The 22,684-nt window shown below is 38.6% G+C and overlaps 1 protein-coding gene across 8 annotated transcripts; it reads right to left on the bottom strand.

The window, feature by feature from the left end:
* Positions 1–3,538: 3,538 nt before the first annotated feature.
* On the bottom strand, positions 3,539–22,511 carry il15ra (interleukin 15 receptor subunit alpha). Of its 8 annotated transcripts, none has more exons than XM_081363386.1 (9): positions 22,059–22,511; positions 15,152–15,343; positions 12,780–12,806; positions 12,185–12,262; positions 11,888–12,103; positions 7,276–7,314; positions 4,236–4,274; positions 3,969–4,047; positions 3,539–3,875 (listed from the first exon to the last, which is right to left on the bottom strand). In XM_081363386.1, the coding sequence occupies exons 1-9, from the start codon at positions 22,126–22,128 to the stop codon at positions 3,704–3,706; spliced, it is 912 nt and encodes a 303-aa protein (XP_081219512.1). In that variant the 5' UTR covers positions 22,129–22,511; the 3' UTR covers positions 3,539–3,703. The 8 variants fall into 8 exon arrangements, with proteins under 8 accessions (XP_081219512.1, XP_081219513.1, XP_081219515.1 ...); XM_081363387.1 differs by having other exon boundaries at positions 12,185–12,259; positions 22,059–22,474; XM_081363389.1 differs by lacking the exon at positions 7,276–7,314 and having other exon boundaries at positions 12,185–12,259; positions 22,059–22,485.
* Positions 22,512–22,684: the final 173 nt, after the last annotated feature.

The raw sequence follows: 22,684 nt of genomic DNA, 5'->3' as shown, positions 1-22,684 counted from the left end.
TTGGTGTATCTTTTGGATAACCCGACTGTCTCGCTGATCCGTGGAAACATGTTTCCAAGACAGTTCACACCCATCAGTTCATGGAAATAACGTCAAGCTCCTTCTGTGGGGCTTTCAGTGGATGAAGATAGAAGGATGTGTCATAAGGTGGGCATTTGCTGATGTACCTACTTTGGGAAACTTTTAACTCAGCAAAGGGGGTTGGCAAACATGAATCCTTATTTGCAATCTTTTTTTGGATTGGTTGGGCTTTTTGTGGTTTTTAGTTTGCATTATAAGACAAGCAAATATATTCATTACCATATTGGTCTTTTTAATGACAAATGAATGCTTTCTTGACTCGATTTCCTTCACGCCCCCTCCTCACCAGGTTCAGCTGAATGTCAAACCAGACCTTGCGAACCAGCCCGGCTGCTGTCTGGTGACAGATATGGTGAGTTACTAATGAATACTTAGAACTGACGTCTTTCCCAGCCTTGCGAAACCTTTTTAGGACAGCCCTTAATATGCCGTTGGATTATTTGAATTCTGATTGCCCAATGACGCTATATTTTGGATTTATAGAGGTTCAGTCCAAAAAAAAACTTGACAGAGAATGAGTTTCAAATGGTGGCATAGAAAGCTTGCAGTTGGGTATTTAAAGCATCTGCCCCCTTCTCTCTCTACCTTGTCCACATACATATTTTTCACAGATGTCGTTAATCATTAACTGGCACTCGGTAGACACTATTGTTTTTGCATCTTCTTTTTTGCGCTAATACTTGGGTTGATGACAAGTCAGATTTGATCTTTTCAAAAACTGCTTGCTGCACACTGCTCCAAATCCAGTCATTCTGCTTGGCTAACAGATCACGCAGTGGTTTTGTATCGTCAGTGAAATGGGGCATGAACTTACTCATATATGTGGCCATGCCCAGGAAGCGTCTAACATCCGCCACATTTTGGGGTGTAGTCATCTCCACAATTGCCCTCACCTTTTCTGGATCTGGTGCTATTGCCTCAGAACTGATTTTGTGGCCTACAAACAACTGAACACTTTTCATTCAGAGTTAAAGGGATAGATACTTCACCTCTGGAAAGATGAATGTGTATTTAAAATGGGTCATTTATGTAGAAGAAATGTGAAATTATTTTTGAATTTGGAGCTTTCTACACTGAGAAAAGCCAGAAAAATTATTTTGGCTTATGTGGATGAAAGACAACAACTCCCAGAATGCACTTGCTTCGCTGCTCTACGAGGCCACTCCCAAGCCACGCCTACCGGTAAGAGCACGCAGTTAAACAACAAGACTAGGCTACTAGTCTACTAGTCTCTGCCCGGGATTTCGAGATCGCCCAAAATGTCCGGGATTCGGCTTATGCGTTCTACAGTCGCCATTCATTGTTCACTGTGGCGAGCAGGACGAGGCTGAGGGCCGTGGGAGAACGGCGCGAGACCAGTGGCATGATTAGCCTACTGATAAGCGACACCTGTGAGACGCACTGATCTCGTATCTCTCACGGAGGAGCGGGAATTTTCTTAGCAATGTTAAAATGCACATCAACCGATCACTTGTTTAGCGTTCATGTAAACACTACATTCAGATTCACTAATCGGAATGAATTCAGTTAGATTGAAACAAAAGGTTGGCATGTAAACAATGAATGGCGACTGCAGAAAGCAAAAGCCGAAAGTATTTTCGAACTACCGTGCTTTCCACCCTCATATCCCCCTGAGACGAGAGATTTATGTATTTTTTTGTCTGGAAAAAATTCTCCGATGATGCAAAAATCGTCATTTTGCGGAGGATTTTTTCCAGACAAAAAATACATAAATACACTCGTCTCAGGGGGATATGAGGGTGGAAAGCAGGGTAATTCGAAAATACTACAGGTTTTCTACTAATACAAAGCTTAATGCTAAATCCTGAAGTATCCCTTTAAGCCTGCCTTCTGAAGTATGGACAGGGCCTCAGTTACTGTAGTCGCTCGTCGTATTGGGCTTTGTCTTTACCATACTAATATATCATCCGCATGGCAGATTACTCCTGTCAATTTCATGCTTTTAAACACATTAGTTGGTGTTAGAATAGAACCAGACTGTGAGACAGAGATGAGCGAATACAAAAACAGGTATTTATTGAACATGAAACGGAGATGCATTGCAGGTAAGTAATAGCACATTAGATGAGTTTTTTTCTGTTACCAGGTTAAAGCAGAGTTTGGGTGCAGATGGGAAACAAGAATACTAAAAAGCACACACCACCGGATGAGTATCAGGTGAGTATATTTCATCACAGGTAAACAAAGGAGTTTTTGGAAATATAGCTGAAGGTTACCCAGAGATCACTTGGAGTACAATTAAGGAGATCACTGAAGACTTATGAGCAGAACTACTAAGTAGAGCAAGTAAGGAGTCTGTATCCATTTGTGAAGCCAGACAAAGAGTGACTGAAGGTGTGTGCTCTTATACAGGTCTGTGGTGAGGTGCTGATGAGGGACAGGTGATTAATAATCAGGTGAGAGGGAGCATTGGCTGAATGGTGTTGACTAAAGAGCCTGGTGGAGTCATGACAGTAATATTTGTGTTAAATATATTGCTTGCCAAAAAAAAATATTTACAGAATACACTACCTTTGATATGGCCAATGGAGAAAGATGCTTTTTGGAGCTAGATGGTGTAGTTACCGGCATCAACCAGCAGGGGCTAATGCTAACAAGCTAAACCTTGGCTGCATCCAAAAACTTAGGCAGACTTGTTGCATCGCTGCTCTATCAGGCAATGACTCTGCAGGCAGCGTTTGCGCACGAAGGCACCTCACAAATATGATTTCAGACAGACTTCTGAGGCAGCGTAACAATTTAATGATCTACAGCAATATAGAGTGAGCTTTGGTGAAAACTAAGTGAATATTTAATGACTACAATAGTAATTTCTCACAAGAAATAACATAAGTGTAAAACATTGATTAAAAATTTACATTTACACACAAACTTACAACTGCAATTTTTAGACGCCATCTTTATTTTTGTAGCTGAACTATCATCGAATGAAAAGCAAAGAATTGTGGGATATCAAAAGCACCGAAGGACACATCTATGCTGCCTTCAAAAATCAATCAGATGAAGGTATCCCAGGAGACAGGAAGTGAATATGGCAAATAACACTGTATTTGGATGTGCCTTGATGCCTTCCGTCCTTGGAATGTGTCCTCCGAAGGCAACATTTATCAGTTTTTCAGTTTTCAGACGCAGCCCTTGACTACATGATCAAAACCATTTGATAAACCACTAAAAGTTTCTTCCCAGCACATGTAAGTCTTCCAAGATGTCTGTTAAAAAGTGATTAATCTGGAAAGCATCTGTCTAAAAACATCTGATAAACATTTTTTTTTATCGATTTTACTCACACTCTAAATCAAACTTTTCTAAAATGTTTTAGAGACATATTGATGATGAGCAAATGCTATAAAAAAATCTAACCGCATATCAAATAGGCATCTCTGTGATGGGTGATGTGTTTTGTCATTGATCAATATACACATAAAGACCATGATGTAAAAACAATATAAAACTTTATTAATTTTCTGGTAACTAAAGGAGTAGAGTGAGGTAAAGTACAATAGATGGAGGTTGATGGATCAAATATGTGCAGCTGAGATGGTATTTCATGGACTGTTAAGGGTAAAGTCTTTAACAGGAGTCTGTTTGTGGGAGGAGCTTGTCACATGTTGTCTGCACCAGGCGGAGCCTGTTTGTGGTTGATTTGTGTCATTGACAGAGTCTCTTGTGGGTTTGTTGATGGCAATGTTTGGTTCAGCTGATCAGTGTTCAGATACATCAACTGTACAGGTATGTAGGAAGCTTCTGGACGGTCTCTTTCTCGATGTCTTAACCTGTGGGTTGGAGGGTGAAAACAATTCAATAAGAAGCTGCAAAAAAAAAACCTACAAAATAAAACATTACACAATAGATTTTATAAAACATACCTCCGCCTCCACACGAGAAGGAATACAGCTGCTGCTGCCAGGCAGATGATAATTATGCTTGTAACTCCAGCTACTTTTGCTGAGTGTTGATGAAAGAAAGAAAGAAAGAAAGAAAGAAAGAAAGAAAGAAAGAAAGAAAGAAAGAAAGAAAGAAAGAAAGAAAGAAAGAAAAAAATAATTTTTAAAAAAATACAATGAAGAGCACAAAGTGTAGAAATATTAAATATTATTTGTTTCAGGAAATAAACAGCATTAAATGGCACTCACATGTGTAATACCCAGTGGCGGCTTCCGCTTTATCATTTGCTAAATTAAAGACATTTTAATTGGTTAGTTTGTTCAAAAATAAAAATTCTGTTATCAGTTCCTCACACTTGTGTTGTTCCAAACCCAAATTACTTTCTTTCATTAAAAATTATGAATAATGTATGCTTTTGTGGAAAAAGCATGAACAGAGCATGGCCAAAAGCTGTAGAGCTCCAAAAGGATGAACACACCATAAACATATAGCTCTTATTATGTCTTTTGAGGCCACTTATCAGCTTTCTGTGATGGACAGATATATTTTTTTCACTTAACATCTTCTCTCTATCATATATTTAATCTCATGTGCATTTACTCATGTATTTACATCTAGTGTGATGGATTACATGCAAGAACATGCAAGAGCAAATTATGTCAAATGTGTCTTCATCTTCTATGTTTTAATATGCACATATGTAATTTACATTAAATAGCTATAACAGAGGGGAAGATTTCCCATGAATAACAACTTGAATTTCTGTTTGCTCGTATGTGTCTTTAATTTAATTAAACACAGGACAGCAGAACAGGTAGCAACACACACTAAATATAACGGAGATTGGACAAAGACTGACTGAACAGACAGAACTTAAATACAAACACAGATGACACTGATGAATGGAACACAGGTGATACAGATGATGATTATTAACTAAACACGTGATGCAGCTTAACTAAATGACAGTAACCATAGAAACGAAGGAGTGGCGGGAAAAGAACAAAGGAAAACAGGAACCAATCAAAACACAAACTGAAAGTCCAAATAAGCACTGACACGTGACAGTCCTCCCCCCTCCCAGTAGGCGTGTCCTCGTGCCGTAGATAGACCAACTGCGGAGGGAGGGGGCTCAGGAGGAGGACGAAGAGCAGGTGAAGGGCAGACAGAAGGCAGGAGGGACCATGGCAGGTTGTGCAGACGGCCAGGGCGGAGCAGACGGAGAGAGGAGCCATGGTGGAGGCATGACTGACGGAGGCGGAGCAGGTGGAAGAGGATACCCGGTTGAAGTCGGAGAGCCGACGAGCCAAGGCGATGCTGAGGATCCCGAGGGACATGGCAATGCCGATGGCTCTGGTGACCGAGGCGCAGGCGGGGATCCAGAAGGCCGCGGTGGATCCGGAGCGACAGAGGACCAAGGTGGAGCTGGAGGGAGTGAGTAGCCCAACGGAGCCAGAGGGATGAAGGGACGAGGCGAAGCCAAAGAAGTGTAGTCCCGAGGCGAGATCAGGCTGACGAACGACCAAGGCATAGCCGGAGGGACGAGGGAGCCCGGCAGAGCTGGTGGACTGATGGACCACGGTGGAGATGAGGGAGGTGGAAGCCAAGGTAGAGCTAATGGACCGATGGGCCGAGATGGACCGACCATGATGGAGCTGGAAACTGGCAGACCCCACATCACTGATGGTGGAATAAGGGTGATCTGAGAGGCTGACAGGAAGCAGCGGAGGCGTGGATGAGGAGATTATGATGGAAGGAGGTGGGAGAGGGAGGTGGGACAGGGAGGTGGGAGAGGGAGGCTGGGTGGGAGTTCAGGAACAGGATCAGGAACCATCTCAGGCTCAGGTTCTGGAATAGATTCAGGCTTGGGAACAGATTCAGGCTCGGGAACGGACTGAGGCTCAGGCTCGGGAACAGATACAGGCTCGGGGACAGATACAGGCTCGGGAACAGATACAGGCTCGGGGACAGATACAGGCTTGGGAACAGACACAGGTCTGGGAACAGGAACAGTTCTTGGGGCAGGAACAGGTCTAGGAACAGGAACAGGCTCTGACGTTAGGACGGCCATCCTGGCTGAAGGCTCAGGCGGTGTGGCGTCGGCGGCCATCGTGGCTGAGGACTCAGGCAGTGAGGCGGCGGCCATCTTTGCCGAGACAGCAGAACAGGTAGCAACACACATTAAATATAACGGAGATCGGACAAAGACTGACTGAACAGACGGAACTTAAGGCGAGACACGGCAGGCAAAAACACTGGGGTTTTTTTTACTGGACAATTTTGAGATTTTTGGATATTTGTTTTCAATAACGTGTCTTCTTTCAGACTTGTGGTGAAAAAAAGTCCGAAATACACATTTAGGTCTTTATTTTACTACACTTTGTCTGTTTGCGTGAATTATATAACATTTTATTCCAAAAAACATGGCGAAAATAATTTTTTTAAGGCTATTGACTATATTCTGATTTACAGGATAACAAGTAGATATCCATGAATCCCTCTGTAATTTTTTTCCCATCTAATATGTGAACACAATGAAAAAATAATTTTTAACCTGGCTTTATCCAATACTCAGATTTCAGATTAAAATATATGCAAATTAACGCATATTTAATTAGATATTGCCTAATTTGCATATTTAAACATTAAATTACAGAAAACTTGTAATACATTTTTTTTCTCATCTTAATGTAGGTAACTGAAAGTCTAAATAAGCACTGACACGTGACAGTATGGCTTCGGGAGATTTACTGTATAGTGCACGAGTATGCATGAGTATTGGCTACTTTAATGGTGGGAGCTTGACAGTACCTTTAAATTGTATTTTTTAAATTAAACTTATGTTTTCAGTAATTGTGAGAGAAAAGGACTCCTTAAATGTTATAGGCAGCATCAGAAATTGCATACTTCCCTACTATATAGTAGGCGAAAAACAGTATGTGACAGAAGAATTCAGAGTACTTTTACCCTGTAAAATTACCCTGATGACTGATAATTTTTGCGCTCGTCAAGTAATTACTTATTAAAAATAAGTACCTACTCAAGAAAGTATGCAATTTCAGAAGCAGCCATACTATTGTAATAAAAATGAAGCTGGTTGAGATAATGTCCATGGCTACTTTGAAGAATCCCAAATATAAGAGTTTGTATTTGTTTAACACGTAGTCACTGCATAATACCTAATTACATGTGATTTTATTTTTAATGATTTTACTATTATTCTAAAGTGTATCTAATCTAATCTAATCTAAAAGTTAGAGGATATTTAACTACAAGCAAAGAAATTACCTTCAGAAACAGTTGAGGTGTTCACACATACAGTGACTCCTAATAAAAATGGGAGAAGGACAGAATTACAATGAGACTGAGTTTTGACAGAGTGATTGCAATAAGATGAGGGTGAGAGAAGTTTGGCATTATTATTATTACTATTATAGAAAATCTGTCAGAAATATTGAAATAGTGGTGATTGGATTGAAAGCCAACATGTAAATGTTAATTGACCATGTCAAAGACTTCTTCAAAGTGTTAGTCCTGTTAACATTCAAGAGGTAATTTCATTAGGAATGTTTAAAGGAGCAGCAGCAGCAAAAAAAAAAAAAAAAGAGAGCCATTTATTGTAAAGGTCAGAAAGTAAAAAATAAAACAAAAAAATGGTCATGAAATATGAATGTTTTGGCACAATACTTTACAACAATACAAGTGGAAAATGTAGGCCTACGATATGATCCCCTTAAAGGTATAGTTCACTTCTAACAGGGTTCCCACACCTTGGTTAACTTCAAATTCAAGGACCTTTCAAGGACTTTCCAGGTCCAATACCCTCAAATTCAAGGACTTAATGTGGGAACAAATGTTGTTGTGTCGAACAACAAACGTTGAGGTTCCATCGTAGATGTTTTGTGCGCACGTGAACGTCATGGCAACGTACAACACAAAGTACCTCACGCGGGAAACACTTAACATAACCAGGGGGGCATGGATTTCTATTATTTTGAAGGTACCCCCGGGCGCCGCCATTGGCTAGCGGACCCCCACCTGCTGTTAGCATCCCATTGACTCCCATTCATTTTGGCATCACTTTGACAGCGAATAACTTCACATCTGAGGCGTTTAAAGACTCCATTTGTCCATTATTTATTTCTAAAGAAACACGAAAATGTATAAAAGGCTTCATTACCTTGTAGCTTACGTTACGGCCCCGTAGAAGCAGTTTTTGTAAAAATAGGCTAACGATTGCGTAATAGCCACGCGACTCTCTGTCGCACAGTAGGAAATTACCGTATGGACAGGAGGAGAAGCTCGCGGGCAATCGGGAGGACGTGGAGACAAAATGACAAAGTAATTAATCAGAACACCTACTAAAAGTTTCTCCTGCTCCTATCTCATGGACACCTCCTACTCACACTCTCCGTCTCTGCAAGTTTCGGAAGGGAATGATGCAGATTTCTCTTGGCACAGCTACTAGAAGACAGACGGTTTGCTCACGTCACATCTACGTAGTCAAGCTCAGTTTGAGTCTGCGCAGTACGCTCGACCCCCAGGAAGTAAGAGTTTCTAACTGGCTTCACTTTGTCTCCGTTGAATCCAATGGGGTCGCTGTGTCCATTTCTTTTACTGTCTATGAACGTAACGCGTAAATGCGCGCAAGTAACATAAATCAAGCAAGCTAGTATGCATAGGCCACAAAGTGTTGGCAAAATAACACATTAGCGGACTGGAGAAAATAATATGGAAATTTTTACCAGAAAACTAATTCAAGCACTTTCAAGGAACTTTCCAGGGCCTTGGATTTTTTTTTTTTTTTTTCAGATTCACAACTTTCAAGGATTTCAAGGACCCGTGGGAACCCTGTTCTAAGTAAATACTCACCATCATGTGAGAATCCACTTACTTATCACAGAAGGAGAAATTTAGCAATTTATACAGCATTTTTGAAAAATTAACACTATAAGAGTAGATGACCATGGCTGACAAAAAAGCATCATAAAATCAGTCAATAAGATTCTTTTTCTAAGTCTTATGAAGTCGTACTATAGCTTTATGTTAGGAGCAGCTTGGACGTTCTGCAGTTAATAACTCTCCCTCAAAAGTAATTTAATAACATTCCCTAGCTCGAAAGTCAAATGAGTTTTGAAAAACATGAGGGTGAGCACATTTTGGGTGACTTATTCCTTACTTACTGGGATCTGCAGTGTTTTTTGTTTGTTTTTGTTTTTAGATTTATTTATTTTTGCCTTATATAGTATAGAAAGAGGGGATAGGGTCGGGAAAGACCAACAACACTGCTACATGTTGGAGCAAATCCCAGCACCAGGACACACATCTTTTATAATTGTCAGGGGGATTTGCAGTTGAAATCGCATTCCAGGGGTGGCACATTTCCCAGTGACCATTCTTGACGTGTGATAGGCTGATATGTAGCTAGGAAAAAAATGACGGACCTCACAATCTACGAATCAGGCAATCCTGTGTGAAAATGACACCACCATACGACCCAATTACAGCGACACACTGCCTGTTTGTTTGGCTATCCAACAACCGTGCAAAAAAATGGAGCTTAAATGCAAAAGAGGAGCAGAGAGGGAGTGGATAAAAAAAAAGGCCACAAATGCAACAAGGTGCTAAAAAAAATCACAGCCATGTTTGAGCAGCAGGTCGATCAGAATTACACGCTGCACACATCTACAGCATGGCTAGCTATCACCTAATAAGTCCACTTTGTGCAAGCGATGTTGCAACATCTTAGAAAATGACAAACTAGCACACTGTTTTAGATATGGGGATACAGTATTAGTCAGGAATTTCCATTTTAAGGACTCAAATTGAAGGACATAAAGTCTTAAATACAAGAAAGTCAGAGCACTGCCCACAAGGCCTAACTTTTCGTGTCAGTTGTATGTGGTTAGTTATATACATTGCAGGTTTTGCAATATGGAGGTTAATTTTTTCTGCATAACAGGAAGTAAGATCTAGTCTGGTTTACATCCTGTTCTGCTTCAAATTAGTTCAACTAAAGTCTTCATATACCAAAAACTATTTCATCTCAGTAATCACTAAATAATGACTAAACAATCCCCACAGGAATCCCTAAATAAGACGAAAACATTTTGAAAAACATATTTAGATTTTAACTATGTAGAAAATTGGCATACAGTGAGCTAAAAAGGATCTATTTACTTTTATACTTTCATTGTTACATTGTAAAAAAATTCTAACCCTCCCAAATCAAAAATTTCAAGTGACCGATAACATCTACATTTTTCAATTGGCCCAAGTGAAATTCTGTACATTTAATTTTATAATTTACAGAATTTCACTTGGGCCAATTGAAAAATGTAGATGTTATCGGTCACTTGAAATTTTTGATTTGTGAGGGTTAGAAATTTTTTACAGTGTAAGAATATTGAAAAGCAGATTCAAAGGACTTATGTAGATCAGGCAATGGTGCAAACACACACACACACACACACACACACACACAAAACAGAATTACTTTAGTCTCTTTTAACTAAAAAATTATATTCTTGTTCAAAATATCCTCTCAAATGCAGGGGTTGGCAATGCCTTTGGCTGGTTACAATTACCATTGCCATGATTGCTAGAGAGTGCACTCAACATCTTTTTCATGCCATCAGCCATATCACCCTGTAGCCCAAGACTGGTTGCCCACTGAAGCTAAGCAGGGCTGAGCCTGGTTAGTACCTGGATGGGAGACCTCCTGAGAAAAACCAGGTTGCTGCTGGAAGAGGTGTTAGTGAGGCCAGCAGGGGGTGCTCACCCTGTGGTCTGTGTGGGTCCTAACACCCCAGTGTAGTGACGGGGACACTATACTGTCAAAGAGCACCGTCCTTCGGATGAGACGTAAAACCGAGGTCCTGACTCTCTGTGGTCATTAAAAATCCCATGGCATTTCTCGTAAAGAGTAGGGGTGTAACCCCGGTGTCCTGGCCACATTCCACACATTGGCCCTTACCAATCATGGCCTCCTAATAATCCCCTTACATTGAATTGGCTCCATCACTCTCTCTCCTCTCTCCACCTATAGCTGGTGTGTGGTGAGCGCACTGGCGCCGTTGTTCTGTGGCTGCCGTCGCATCATCCAAGTGGATGCTACACACTGGTGGTGGTTGAGGAGAGACCCCTGATATGATTGTAAAGCGCTTTGGGTGTACAGTAGTACATATGAAAGCGCTATATAAATGCCTCATTCTATTCTATTCTATTCTATATAGTTTAGGCTACGTTCATTTATTTACATTAGGCAATAATAGTGCAATACAAATTGTGCTGGGCAATTTTAGTGAATGAACCGCAGTCTGTAACGGGCCTAAAGGAGGCGTGTTTGCATAAAAAGGAGAGTCAATGGCTTTATTTAAATATTGACAATTTCAGCACTGCACCAACTAAACTGCATTGTGGATGGTTAGTTAATAATAGTAATAGTAAATGGTAAGTATTACAATGATGTACCATGTGCAAAAGTGGTGCAGCTATTTAGTGAATTTTACTGTATAATAAGCGTTAGTATATTTATATAAACACAGCTCTAGCGAAATGAAGATTAATAAAACTGAAAATTCTGTCATCAATTATGTTTTTCCAAACCTCTATGACTTTTTTTTTAAACTTGTTGTGACACATCTTGCAGTAGGAAGTTTGAATATGTGCATGAGCTAATAAAGAGCTTAACGAATCTTGGTTATTATTTACAGTGGAAAAGAGCAGTGTGAACTTTCTGCTAAACTTCTCTTTTTGGGTTCTATGGAAGAAAGAAAGTCATGCTGGTTAGGAACAACACGAGGGTGAGTAAATAATGACCGGATGTTAATTTTTTAGGTGAACTATTCCATTAAGGTTAGTCCCATGCATTTCAACCCATCACAGTGAACGGCTTCACCTGTTGTTGTAGTGAAAGGGCTTGGCGGGGTATGTGATGATGTTGTTGTCATATAATCTCTGCTTGTGAAGCTGCTGGATGTTGAATTTGTTGAAGTAATTTCATTGGTTGTAAAGGACTCTGCCTCTTTTGTTGTGCTCTTCAAAGTTGTCTGGTGTGTAGTTCTTCTTGTTTTGTTTGTGACAACTTCATTTGTTGTTGTCAAAGTTATATGCCCTGTTGTGTGTCATATCATAAACATAAATGTGGTTCTACCCAAAAGTATCAACACATACAAGCATAATATAACATATTTACCTGTGGTTGGCATGCTTGTGCCAATAACTGTGGGATTCTTTAATTCTGTTCTTTCTGTGGTGGATGTTGTAGTCTCTGCTGAAGTCAAGTCAAGTCAAGTCAAGTATATTTGTATAGCGCTTTTCACAATACAGATTGTATCAAAGCAACTTCACAGTATTAAATTAAAATATTACAACAAGGTTTGTTTCTAGTGGAATTTATTGATTAATAAAATAAAATTAAATATCCCCAAAATATCCCCATTATTATTTATTTGAAGCAAATAAATAATACAGGACACTTTAGGCTTGAGCCAATCTTGGTAAGTCATAGGGTTTAAAAGTATTGTGTGCAATTTTTTGTTGTTGTTAAAATACGTTTTATATACAGAGACATTTATAAGTAAACTATTTGTTGGTTAATTCCCCTAAAAAATGTAAACACACAGTAAGCGCTATCAAAAGATTGCTTGTTTACGTATTTACTTACAGTGACTGGCTCAGCGTGACCAATGTTAATGTTAAAACCACGTAGCATAAATTACAAACTTCACTTTTCACTTCAACAACAGACACAGAAAGTGGTTGGAATTGGTACTTAAGAATGTACTTACTTGTCACAGGTGGCTTTTTGGGATCAGCTGCAAAGAAGGAATAATAAAATCACCACATTGATCATCTGATTTCTGTTAGGATGTGAAACTAAACCAATTTATACATTTTAGAATCATCAGAAGAAAATGTGATGTTTCCTAATGGTGATGTGAGTGATTACCAAGGCATTGTTTTACTAAGGTGTTTTTTAGCCTGTCGTTATTGTCGTTATTTGTTTTGAGTGGTTTTTAAATGCCAATTCACTCTGCACCAACAGACGGCAACCAATGACAACGGTGACATGTAATCTGGTGACTGGTCGATGCAGTGTGAATTAGCCTTAAAGGGATAGTTCACCCAAAAAATGAAAATTCTGTCATTAATCACTCACCCTCATGTCGTTCCAAACCCGTAAGACCTTCTTTCATCTTCGAAACACAAATTAAGATATTTTAATGAAACCTGAGGGATTTCTGTCTCTTCATTTACAGTCTATGCAACTACCAATTTGATTCTTCAAAAAGTTCATAAAGAGATTGTAAAACTAATCCATATGAATTGAGCTGTTTAGTCCATGGTGAAGATACACGATCGCTTTATACGATGAACAGATTTAATTTAGGCTTTTATTTACATATACATATTCATCAACTCACACATCAGTTATGGTAAATGGAGAGAAAGTGAAAAGATAAAGAGAAATCAGGTTTGTTCTTGACCGTCAAGCAGGTTCTGTTGAGCTTCTGTTTATGTTCGCTGATGTTTTGATGTCGCAATGTTTATATGTGAATAAAAGTCTAAATTCAATCCGTTCATCATATATAGCAATCTAGTCTCTTCAGAAAATTTGGACAAAACCGCTCAATTCATATGGATTAGTTTTATTATTGTATTAGATTGACAAAGAGGTAGTTGCAGGGACTGGGATAGAAATCTTTCGGAATACATTAAAAAGATCTTCATTTGTGTTTCAAAGATGAACAAAAGTCTTATGGTTTTGGAATGACATTAGGGTGAAGAATTAATTACTTTTCATTTCATTTTTGGGTGAACTAACCCTTAAGGTTTAGCAAAAGTGCTCTAGGCCCTGTTTACACCTGGTATTAAGATGCATTTTGGTCGACTGGATCACAAGTGGACGATGCTAAATACAGGTGTAAATGGCGTCTCAAATGTTTTGAGGCAGTCCATTTTCGATAAATTCCAGAGGTAGACAAAAAAGCATTAGACCGGATTGCTTTCGTAGAGTAAACACTCATGTGGAATTAAACATTTGGTTGAATGTGTTCGAACAAATCTATAGCCAGAAACTTTTGACTCGAGTATTTTACTTTCAGCGGTTAAGAGTGTTGAGAAAAATACGTTGCAGAGGAGGCTAGAAACAAATCATTGTAGAGATATAAATTATGTGATGTTAGTTTGAATATTTGATCACCAACAAATTTGCCAAGCTACCATTCGAACAGCAGCTACATATTTAAAAAAAGAAAGAAAGAAAGAAAGAAAGAAAGACGACTCCATGCCTAAGTTGGATATAGGCTACAGCAATCAGCTTCACTAAATGTCTGAACGTGCTCTTTTAACACGGACATTTAAAGGGACAGAAGGATGAATTTTTGCTTCAAATGATAGGCTAGGTAAGTGAAATTATATTTCTATTATTTATTAATTTTCTGTACATTTTATGTCTAAAGTAAACCATTTTAAAGGCACCGTATGTGAGACTGACAACTAGCGGTTGAAATGGGTACTGCAGTCCAAATTCAAAATAATGGAGAAACTTGTTTCCCCTGCCCCCTTCTGCTCAGACTTGATGCTCACGCGGGTTGGCAGATTGAGCACATGCAACAGGAATGAGCACAATTGACAATGAATGGCGAGGAGATTTTGTAAGTTAGTGAGCTGATTTATTGATATTGATATTGAGTTAATATCACGTTTTAATATACTCCGTTCATAGAGATTTTTTGATGGTTGCGGGGGCTTTTAGGATGGGTAGAATCTGCGATCTCTGACCCAGTTTGTCAGTATGTAGATTAGGGCAGTCAGATTTGACAGATTTTGTAGAAAATTGTGTAGTGTATGATGGGCACAGACTCTGATTAGTATTTTGATAATTCAGTGGCTTTAATTATTAATTTGCCTAAACAACTAAGACAAAAAATGTTAGAAGGAATCCATCTAGTATCTAGATCCTCGCACATGACATTCAAAGTAAAAAATAAATTAATAAATTGAAGTCGTGGCCACAAATTATGAATTCTGCCCCATTATTTAATCATTTGTTCCCTCATTTTATTTATATAGTGGTCATGATTTAGCTAAAGTAAAAAAAAGGGAGCGGACATGTCATGAGCCCTGGACATCTCTCTGCAATAAGCAAGAATCTTACGTATGCACACAAGGGGAAGCTTGTTTTGCCAGTTCATGGTGCCATTTTCCATTTTTGTGCAGATGATCATGTTGGATGTTCCTGCTTTCCTCACGTAGCCCTCTGCACAGTCAATGCGAATTCTCTTATTAACAGGATGTTTCTCATTAAAAGGAACTGCGTGGCTGGGGGCATTCCAGGATTCACAGAAATCTGAGACAAAGTAAGAATAATGTCACAATAATATCACACATACAATCAAAGAAACTCAGATAAAATCCAATTAATCATTATTGCATTGATATTATAAATAATTGATTCTCTGTAATGTGCACAAATCAAGATGCACAATCCATCTGTTAACGGAAAATACCAGTGATTTTATGGCATAGTTTCTCTCTTTTTCCCCTTTCAGTTTTTCTTTTAAGGAAGAGTTTGGAGCTTGGAATAGAGGGGAAAAGTATACAATATCTACAGTTTTTATAATCCTTCACATATTAGTGCTACAAAAATGGAAAAATGGTAAATGGAAAAATTTTAAGACAGACCGAAACTGGATTTTGACCCAATGGAAACTATTCAAAACATGACTCGTTAATAAAAATAAAAGAGTTTACACATTTTGGAATACATCACAGCTTTCTGTACACATGGAATACACACTTCTTTCCTGTAGCTCAAACAGTGGAGCGTTGTAACGCCAAGGTCATAGGTTCGATTCCCAGGGAAAGCAAGAATAGATAAGAATGTAAATGTGTACCTTGAAATGCAATGTAAGTCGCTTTGGATAAAAGCGTCTGCCAAATGCATAAATGTCACAGCTTTCTGGCATCAGGTAAGTGAATACCGAAAGTTAGAGTGGTACTGTGTACACATTTCTTCACAGATTGTTTGGTGACCCTGTTTAAATGTAATGCACTGGAGCAGGCAGCATTATTACAGTCTTTAGGTTAGTTGTGGTGCTCTCTCATTTCACATGAAAGCCATGTAGCAAAAATCATCCCAATATTGTAAGGTTGAACTGTAACCTCTGTGTGTTTTCAGAGTTTGCTTTGGTTTGTGTAAAAAAAAGAAAAGAAAAGGGTTTTCCGAACTGGAGCACACCAGATAAACAAATCTGAGTACAATAGATAAAAGAAAAGAAAAAGGGGTCCAGTTGTGATCTTAGCTCTTCCTGGTCGCATGGAAAATATGTTATTACTTTTTACTTGATGGTTACACTACATGACATATTTATTATTATTATTATTAAATAAAAAAATAAAAAAATCTAGAAAATTGTATAAAAAAGTCTGTTTAAAATCATTTGAAACCAACATGAAGTCTAAAAACAACATATGGTTCAGAGGAAGGTCATGATAAAACAAAATAATTGTGATACAAAAACCCTTGAGCACATTTTGCTGTGCAAAAACTCTCCAGTACATTTTTGGACAAGACAGTGCACATAGCTGTTCAAAAAGGAGAGAATAAAGTTACAGTTTGGAGGGGTATGTCACTCCTCTAATGGAATGAGGAAATAGTGAAAGACTAATAATTTATCATCCACCTAAATATAATTAAAAATAGCCCTGAAACACAATCACTTCAAAATAGTGCTTATCTCACTAGCGTTTAGTGACTGAGTAATCTCACTGAATTGGAAACAAGCCTAAATTTGGAAAACATAACCAATATTCAAAAGGATACAGGACTGTGGGGGTGGGAGCATTTGTGCAATAGTGCTTTCGCAATCTCTCTGACCACTATGTATATATATATATATATATCTTGAACCACTATGCAACACCACAAACTGAGAATCAGAATGGGGAAGAAAGGTGATTTAAAGGAGTAATTCACTTCAGAATAAAAATGTCCTGATAATTTACTCAGCCCCATGTCATCTTTCTTTCTTTAGTCGGAAAGAAATTAAGATTTTTGAGGAAAACATTCCAGGATTTTTCACCATATAGCGGACTTCAATGGGGTCCAACGAGCTGAAGGTTTCAATACAGCTTCAAAGGGCTCTACACGATCCCAGCCATGGAATAAGGGTCTTATCTAAAATGTATATCAATGTTTTTTCTGATTGTTTCGCTAGATAAGACCCTTATTCCTGGGCTACGATTATGTAAAGCCCTTTGAAGCTGTATTGAAACTGCAATTTGAACCTTCAACTCGTTGAACTCCATTGAAGTCCGCTATATGGTGAAAAATCCTGGAATGTTTTCCACAAAAACCTTAATTTCTTTCCGACTGAAGAAAGAAAGACGAAGTGGGGGTGAGTAAATTATCAGGAAATTTTCATTCTGAAGTGAACTGATCCTTGAAGTGAATTTGAACATTTCAGAAACTGCTGATCTCCTGGGATTTTCACACACAACCATCTCTAGGGTTTACAGAGAACGGTCCGAAAAAGAGAAAATATCCAGTGACTGGCAGTTCTGTTGGTGAAAATACCTAGTTGATGCCAGAGGTCAGAGGAGAATGACCAGACTGGTTCGAGCTGATAGAAAGGCAACAGTAACTCAAATAAGCACTCGTTACAACAGAGGTCTGCAGAAGAACATCTCTGAACACACAGCATGCCGAACCTTCAAGCAGAAGAGCTACAGCAGCAGAAGATCACACCTAGTGCCACTGTCAGCTGAGAACAGGCTACAATTCACACAGGCTCACCAAAATTGGACAATGGAAGATTGGAAAAGCATTGCCTGGTCTGATGAGTCTTGATTTCTGCTGCAACGTTCAGGATTTGGCGTAAACAGCATGAACGCATGGATCCATCCTGCCTTGTATTGACGGTTCAGGCTGGTGGTGCTGCTGTAATCGCGTGAGGGATATTTTTGGCACACTTTGGGCCCCTTAGTACCAATTGAGCATTGTTTAAACGCCACAGCCAACCTGAGTATTATTGCTGACCATGTCCATCTATTTATAACCAAAGTGTACTCATCTTCTGATGGCTACTTCCAGCAGGATAATGCATGTCACAAAGCTCAAATCATCTCAAACTGGTTTCTTGAACATGACAATAAGTTCTGTGATGGAAAGACCTTGAAGTTGTCTTCCATCACTGTTTTTACTGATCCTATGCATTTTATAATATTTACATGGGGTTTGCTATTTTATATTTCCTGTTTTAGCTAAGTGGGCATGGCCTTAAAGAAAGTGCAAACTGGAGGGGAGCGCTCATTTTAGCTATTTATGGAAAAGTTTTGCTTGTAATAAACATCTTTTTGGATGCTAACGCCGCTCCAACGTTTACACCTTACACGCGATTCTCCTTGTGATCGCTCTGGTCACACAAGTTCACTAAACTCAAATGGCCTCCACAGTCACCAGATTGCAATCCAATAGAGGACCTTTGGGATCATGTGGAGCTGGAGATTCACATCACGGATGTGCAGCTGACAGATCTGCAGGAACTGTGTAATGCTATCATAAAAATATGAAACAAAATATTTGAGGAATGTTTCCAGCAACTTGTTGAATCTATGCCACTAAGGCAATTAAAGGCAAAATACTATACTAGCAAGAGTGTATACAATGTTTTACATCAAGGGTATGATACAAATACATGATGGTATGTCTAGAGTGTATAAAGATTGACTTTATGAATTGACTTTTTTACCCTCGCAAGTAGTTTTTTTTCTCAGTGGAACACAAAAGAATGATAAGGGCTTTCGCATCCGGAGGAACTATTTGCAGAAGTACCCGGATTTTGCCGTGTTCACACTTTAGGAGCTAGGAACGATTTTAGTTCTATGACCTCCTTTTGGAGGAACTAATTTAGCTCCTGCTTCAGAGTAGGGTCTAAACCAGCACTATGGGAACTACCAGTGACGTTAGTGTTCGCTGATTGGCCGAACGCGCGCAAAACACCAGTGAAAAAAAAAATTTTTACACACAGATTATAGCCTATATATTTACTCCAGAAACTAACTCGACGAACATGGAAAAAAGTGATAGATGGACCTCTCAACCTTTAGGCTAAGGAGAAAATCCAACGCAACTTTGAGTCGACCAAGACAAACATGATTATGTATTTCTGCTAGTGACATTGGGCATCAACCACACACCATACGCTAATACTTTTTCATATAGGCTACTGTCTACTTTCTTTGTATTACAGTCCTATCCAATAACGTATTAGAAATGACTATTAAACAGACCATAAACAAATGGAGAATAGGAGCGCTGTGTGCTCAGGCTCTAGCGTTCTCAGCGCCGTCAAAATAAAAGTCACAACAGCAAGCGCGGCTTACGTCACTTCAGAGTTCCTATTGGCGGTGAAAACGCAGCCAGTAAAATGGGAATCATTAGTTCTCAGGGAACCACCCTGGAGGCTAGTTTCTAGAAATAAGTTCCTAGAACTACCCGGTGCAAAAGCCTAACCCTAAGCCTAACTACACGGTTTACTATATCTGAAAAGTTATAGAAAGGACCAAAAACACTAAAAATTACTACACTAAAAAGTAGCTATCACTATTGCACTACATCACTAAAGGGGAACTGAAGGAGATGTCATTTGTGATGACAAATTGTCACTTCCTGTGACAGATCAAAAACTCGCCACACACACACACACCACATCCTTTGTGCACATTTCTTGTAATATCAAGTCCAAAAAGGGCTGCTCTGATGACTCTTTAACTCCTGAACATGAATAGAACAAATGACAACTGTGCTATTCTCTGCTGCTGTGTTAATAATTCCAAGCAAATCTAGCAAATTATAAATGAGTTTTGTTATTTAGGGTGCAGAGGGTGGACATACTAAAGATGGGCTTATAACGGAAACCATATACAAACCTCAGCTATTTTTATTTTTACTACATTTTGAACCACACGTCATCACTATCCTCCCCTTAATCAAGACTTTCTTATACATGATTAACCTCAGTATACCACTAGTTTAGTCAAAAAGATCTGTGAACAACGACTTAAATTTAATTCTGTTTGTCACACAAAGACATTATAGCTTCAGAAAACAAGTCATGCACTCACTGGCATCTTTATTAGGTACACTCGCTAGTATCAGGTTGGACCCCTTTTGCTTTTAGAACTGCCTTAATTCTTCATGGCATAGATTCAACATTGTGCTGGAAACATTTCTCAAAAAATGTTGGTATTGCATTATAGTATCAGGCAGCTGTTACAGATTTGTCAGCTGCACGTGCATGATGTTAATCTCCCGTTCCACCAAATCCCAAAGTTCCTCTATTGGATTGAGATCTGTTGACTGTGGAGGCTGTTTGAGTTAAGTGAACTCGCTATCATGTTCAAGAAACCAGTTTGAGATGATTTGAGCTTTGTGATATACATTATTCTGCTGGAAGTAGCCATCTGAAGATGAGTACACTGTGGTTATAAATAGGTGGTCATGGTCAGCAATAATACTCAGGTTGGCTGTGGCATTTAAACAATGCTCAATTGGCACTAAGGGGCTCAAAGTGTGCCAAAAAATATCCCTCACACCATTACAGCAGCACCACCAGCCTGAACCGTTGATACAAAGCGGTATGGATCCATGCTTTCATGTTGTTTATGCCAAATTCTGACCCTGAATGTTGCAGCTGAAATCGACACCAATGTTTTTCCTATCTTCTATTGTCCAATTTTGGCGAGCCCGTATGAATAGTAAGCTCATTTTCCTGTTCTTAGCTGACGGGAGTGGCACTCTGTGTGTCTTCTGAATAGGTGTATAGGTGAATAGGTGTACCTAAGTGGCCAGTGAGTGTATGTACTTCATATATGCTTTTTTGAAGCTTGGCAGACATGTTATGAACTACTGTTGTATTAGAAAGGAGGTAACACTTTCCAATAAGGTCTCATTTGTTAACATTAGTTCATGTATTAACATAAACTAACAATACATTTGTTACAGTATTTATTAATCTTTGTTAATGTTAATAAAAACCCAGCTGTTCATTGTTTGTTAGTTCACAGTGCATTAACTAATATTAACAAATACAACATTTGATTTTAATAATGTATCTGTGAATGTTGATATTAACATTAATATCAATCAGTGCTGTAAAGGTTTTGTTAATTCTTAGTTCATGTTAACTAAAATAGTTAACGAATGAAACCTTATTATAAAGTGTTCCCAAAAAGAATTCTTCAAAATTATAATTTTGTGTTCAACATAAACAATACTTGCATACATGTTTAAAAGAACATGAGGAAAACTAACTTTCTTTTTGGGGGGGACTATAGCTTAAATCTAATACATATTGTAATGTAACAATATAAACTCCCAATTTCTGAAGAATTAGCTCAAGATCCCAATATAGTACATAGAAATTGTATAACTTGAATGTATAACTTTATACAAAACTGTACCATGTTTTTATATCAATCAATCAATCAATCAATCAATTAATTAATTAATTAATTCATTCATTATTTTTTCACTATAATGAGTTAAGACCAATCAGCAGGAATGGTCACAGCCTACTGAAAACCATTTCGGATCATATTCAGCAGTCTTTTAATCAGGCATTTTCCCTTCCAGTTCTTCCCAGTATGGAAAAAGGACCATATTTAAGAATAAATAAATAAATAAACAAACAAGCAAGCTGCAAATAATATAGGCTAATTATTATAGGATAGCAATAAGGCTATCTGGGAGACTGTCACGAGAATGAGTTTTCGATTCTTCATATTTCAGTTAAAGTTTCTTCTAGTTTCTTTTTCAAGACGTGGTTTCGTTTTTTTGTTTTTTGTTTTACTTTTGAAGGCCATGTGATGCACGAGCAATTAATGTAAAACGTTTTTTTTTTTTTAGCCAAGCAATTCAATTTAGTAGGTTGTAGACTCCACAGTTACAAAGTAGCCTAACGCTAAACCTCAACATATGTGCTATAACCTATGCAATAACACTGTTCAGGTTTGCCAAACATATAAATGTATTATTTTCCCCGTGATGTTCCTCAACTTACCGCTTGCTCTGGCAATTGTATTATGCTGATGAGCGGCCGTCATTAAAATCAATATAACCAGCATATGCATGTCCACTTTAATATCCCGGTGAATTCAGAAGGAGCGCAGACGGGTAAATCCTCACAAATGTATATGAAATCGCACCGCCAGGCAGAGAGGTGCGACATCGGAGTGGGTTTGAAAGGAAACGTCACTCTGTGTCCGCACCATCTTTCACTTTCACTTCGTGGGCGCGCCCGTGCGAACTACACGGTTTAGGATATACAAGGCACTTAGCTTACGCTTTAAATGGACATGAAGAGTAGGCAAGAAGTAGCCTAAATGTTTTACTCTTGTTGTGTGTGTAGCCTACTGTAAACGAACGCCTGCACAACGCTGTCACGATCATGCCGCTGTCACGACGCTCAGTGCACGTATTTTCCCTATGTGTTAAATTTAAGGCTATAGATTGCGAAATAGCAATTATAAAGAATGGACCAATCACAATTCATTATGCAAGTAGGCTACGTGAGAGAAAGAGAACCAATCCATCCGAAAGTTATTGCAGGTTATTTACATAGCATACTATAGTTTACTCTATAGTGCTTTTAGGACCCATCTATCATAGATAGTTATATATATATAT

The sequence above is a fragment of the Scardinius erythrophthalmus genome (genome assembly GCF_964197995.2).
Source record: "Scardinius erythrophthalmus genome assembly, chromosome: 4".
Lineage (NCBI taxonomy): Eukaryota > Metazoa > Chordata > Actinopteri > Cypriniformes > Leuciscidae > Scardinius > Scardinius erythrophthalmus.
This window is presented reverse-complemented; position numbering and strand designations above follow the sequence as displayed.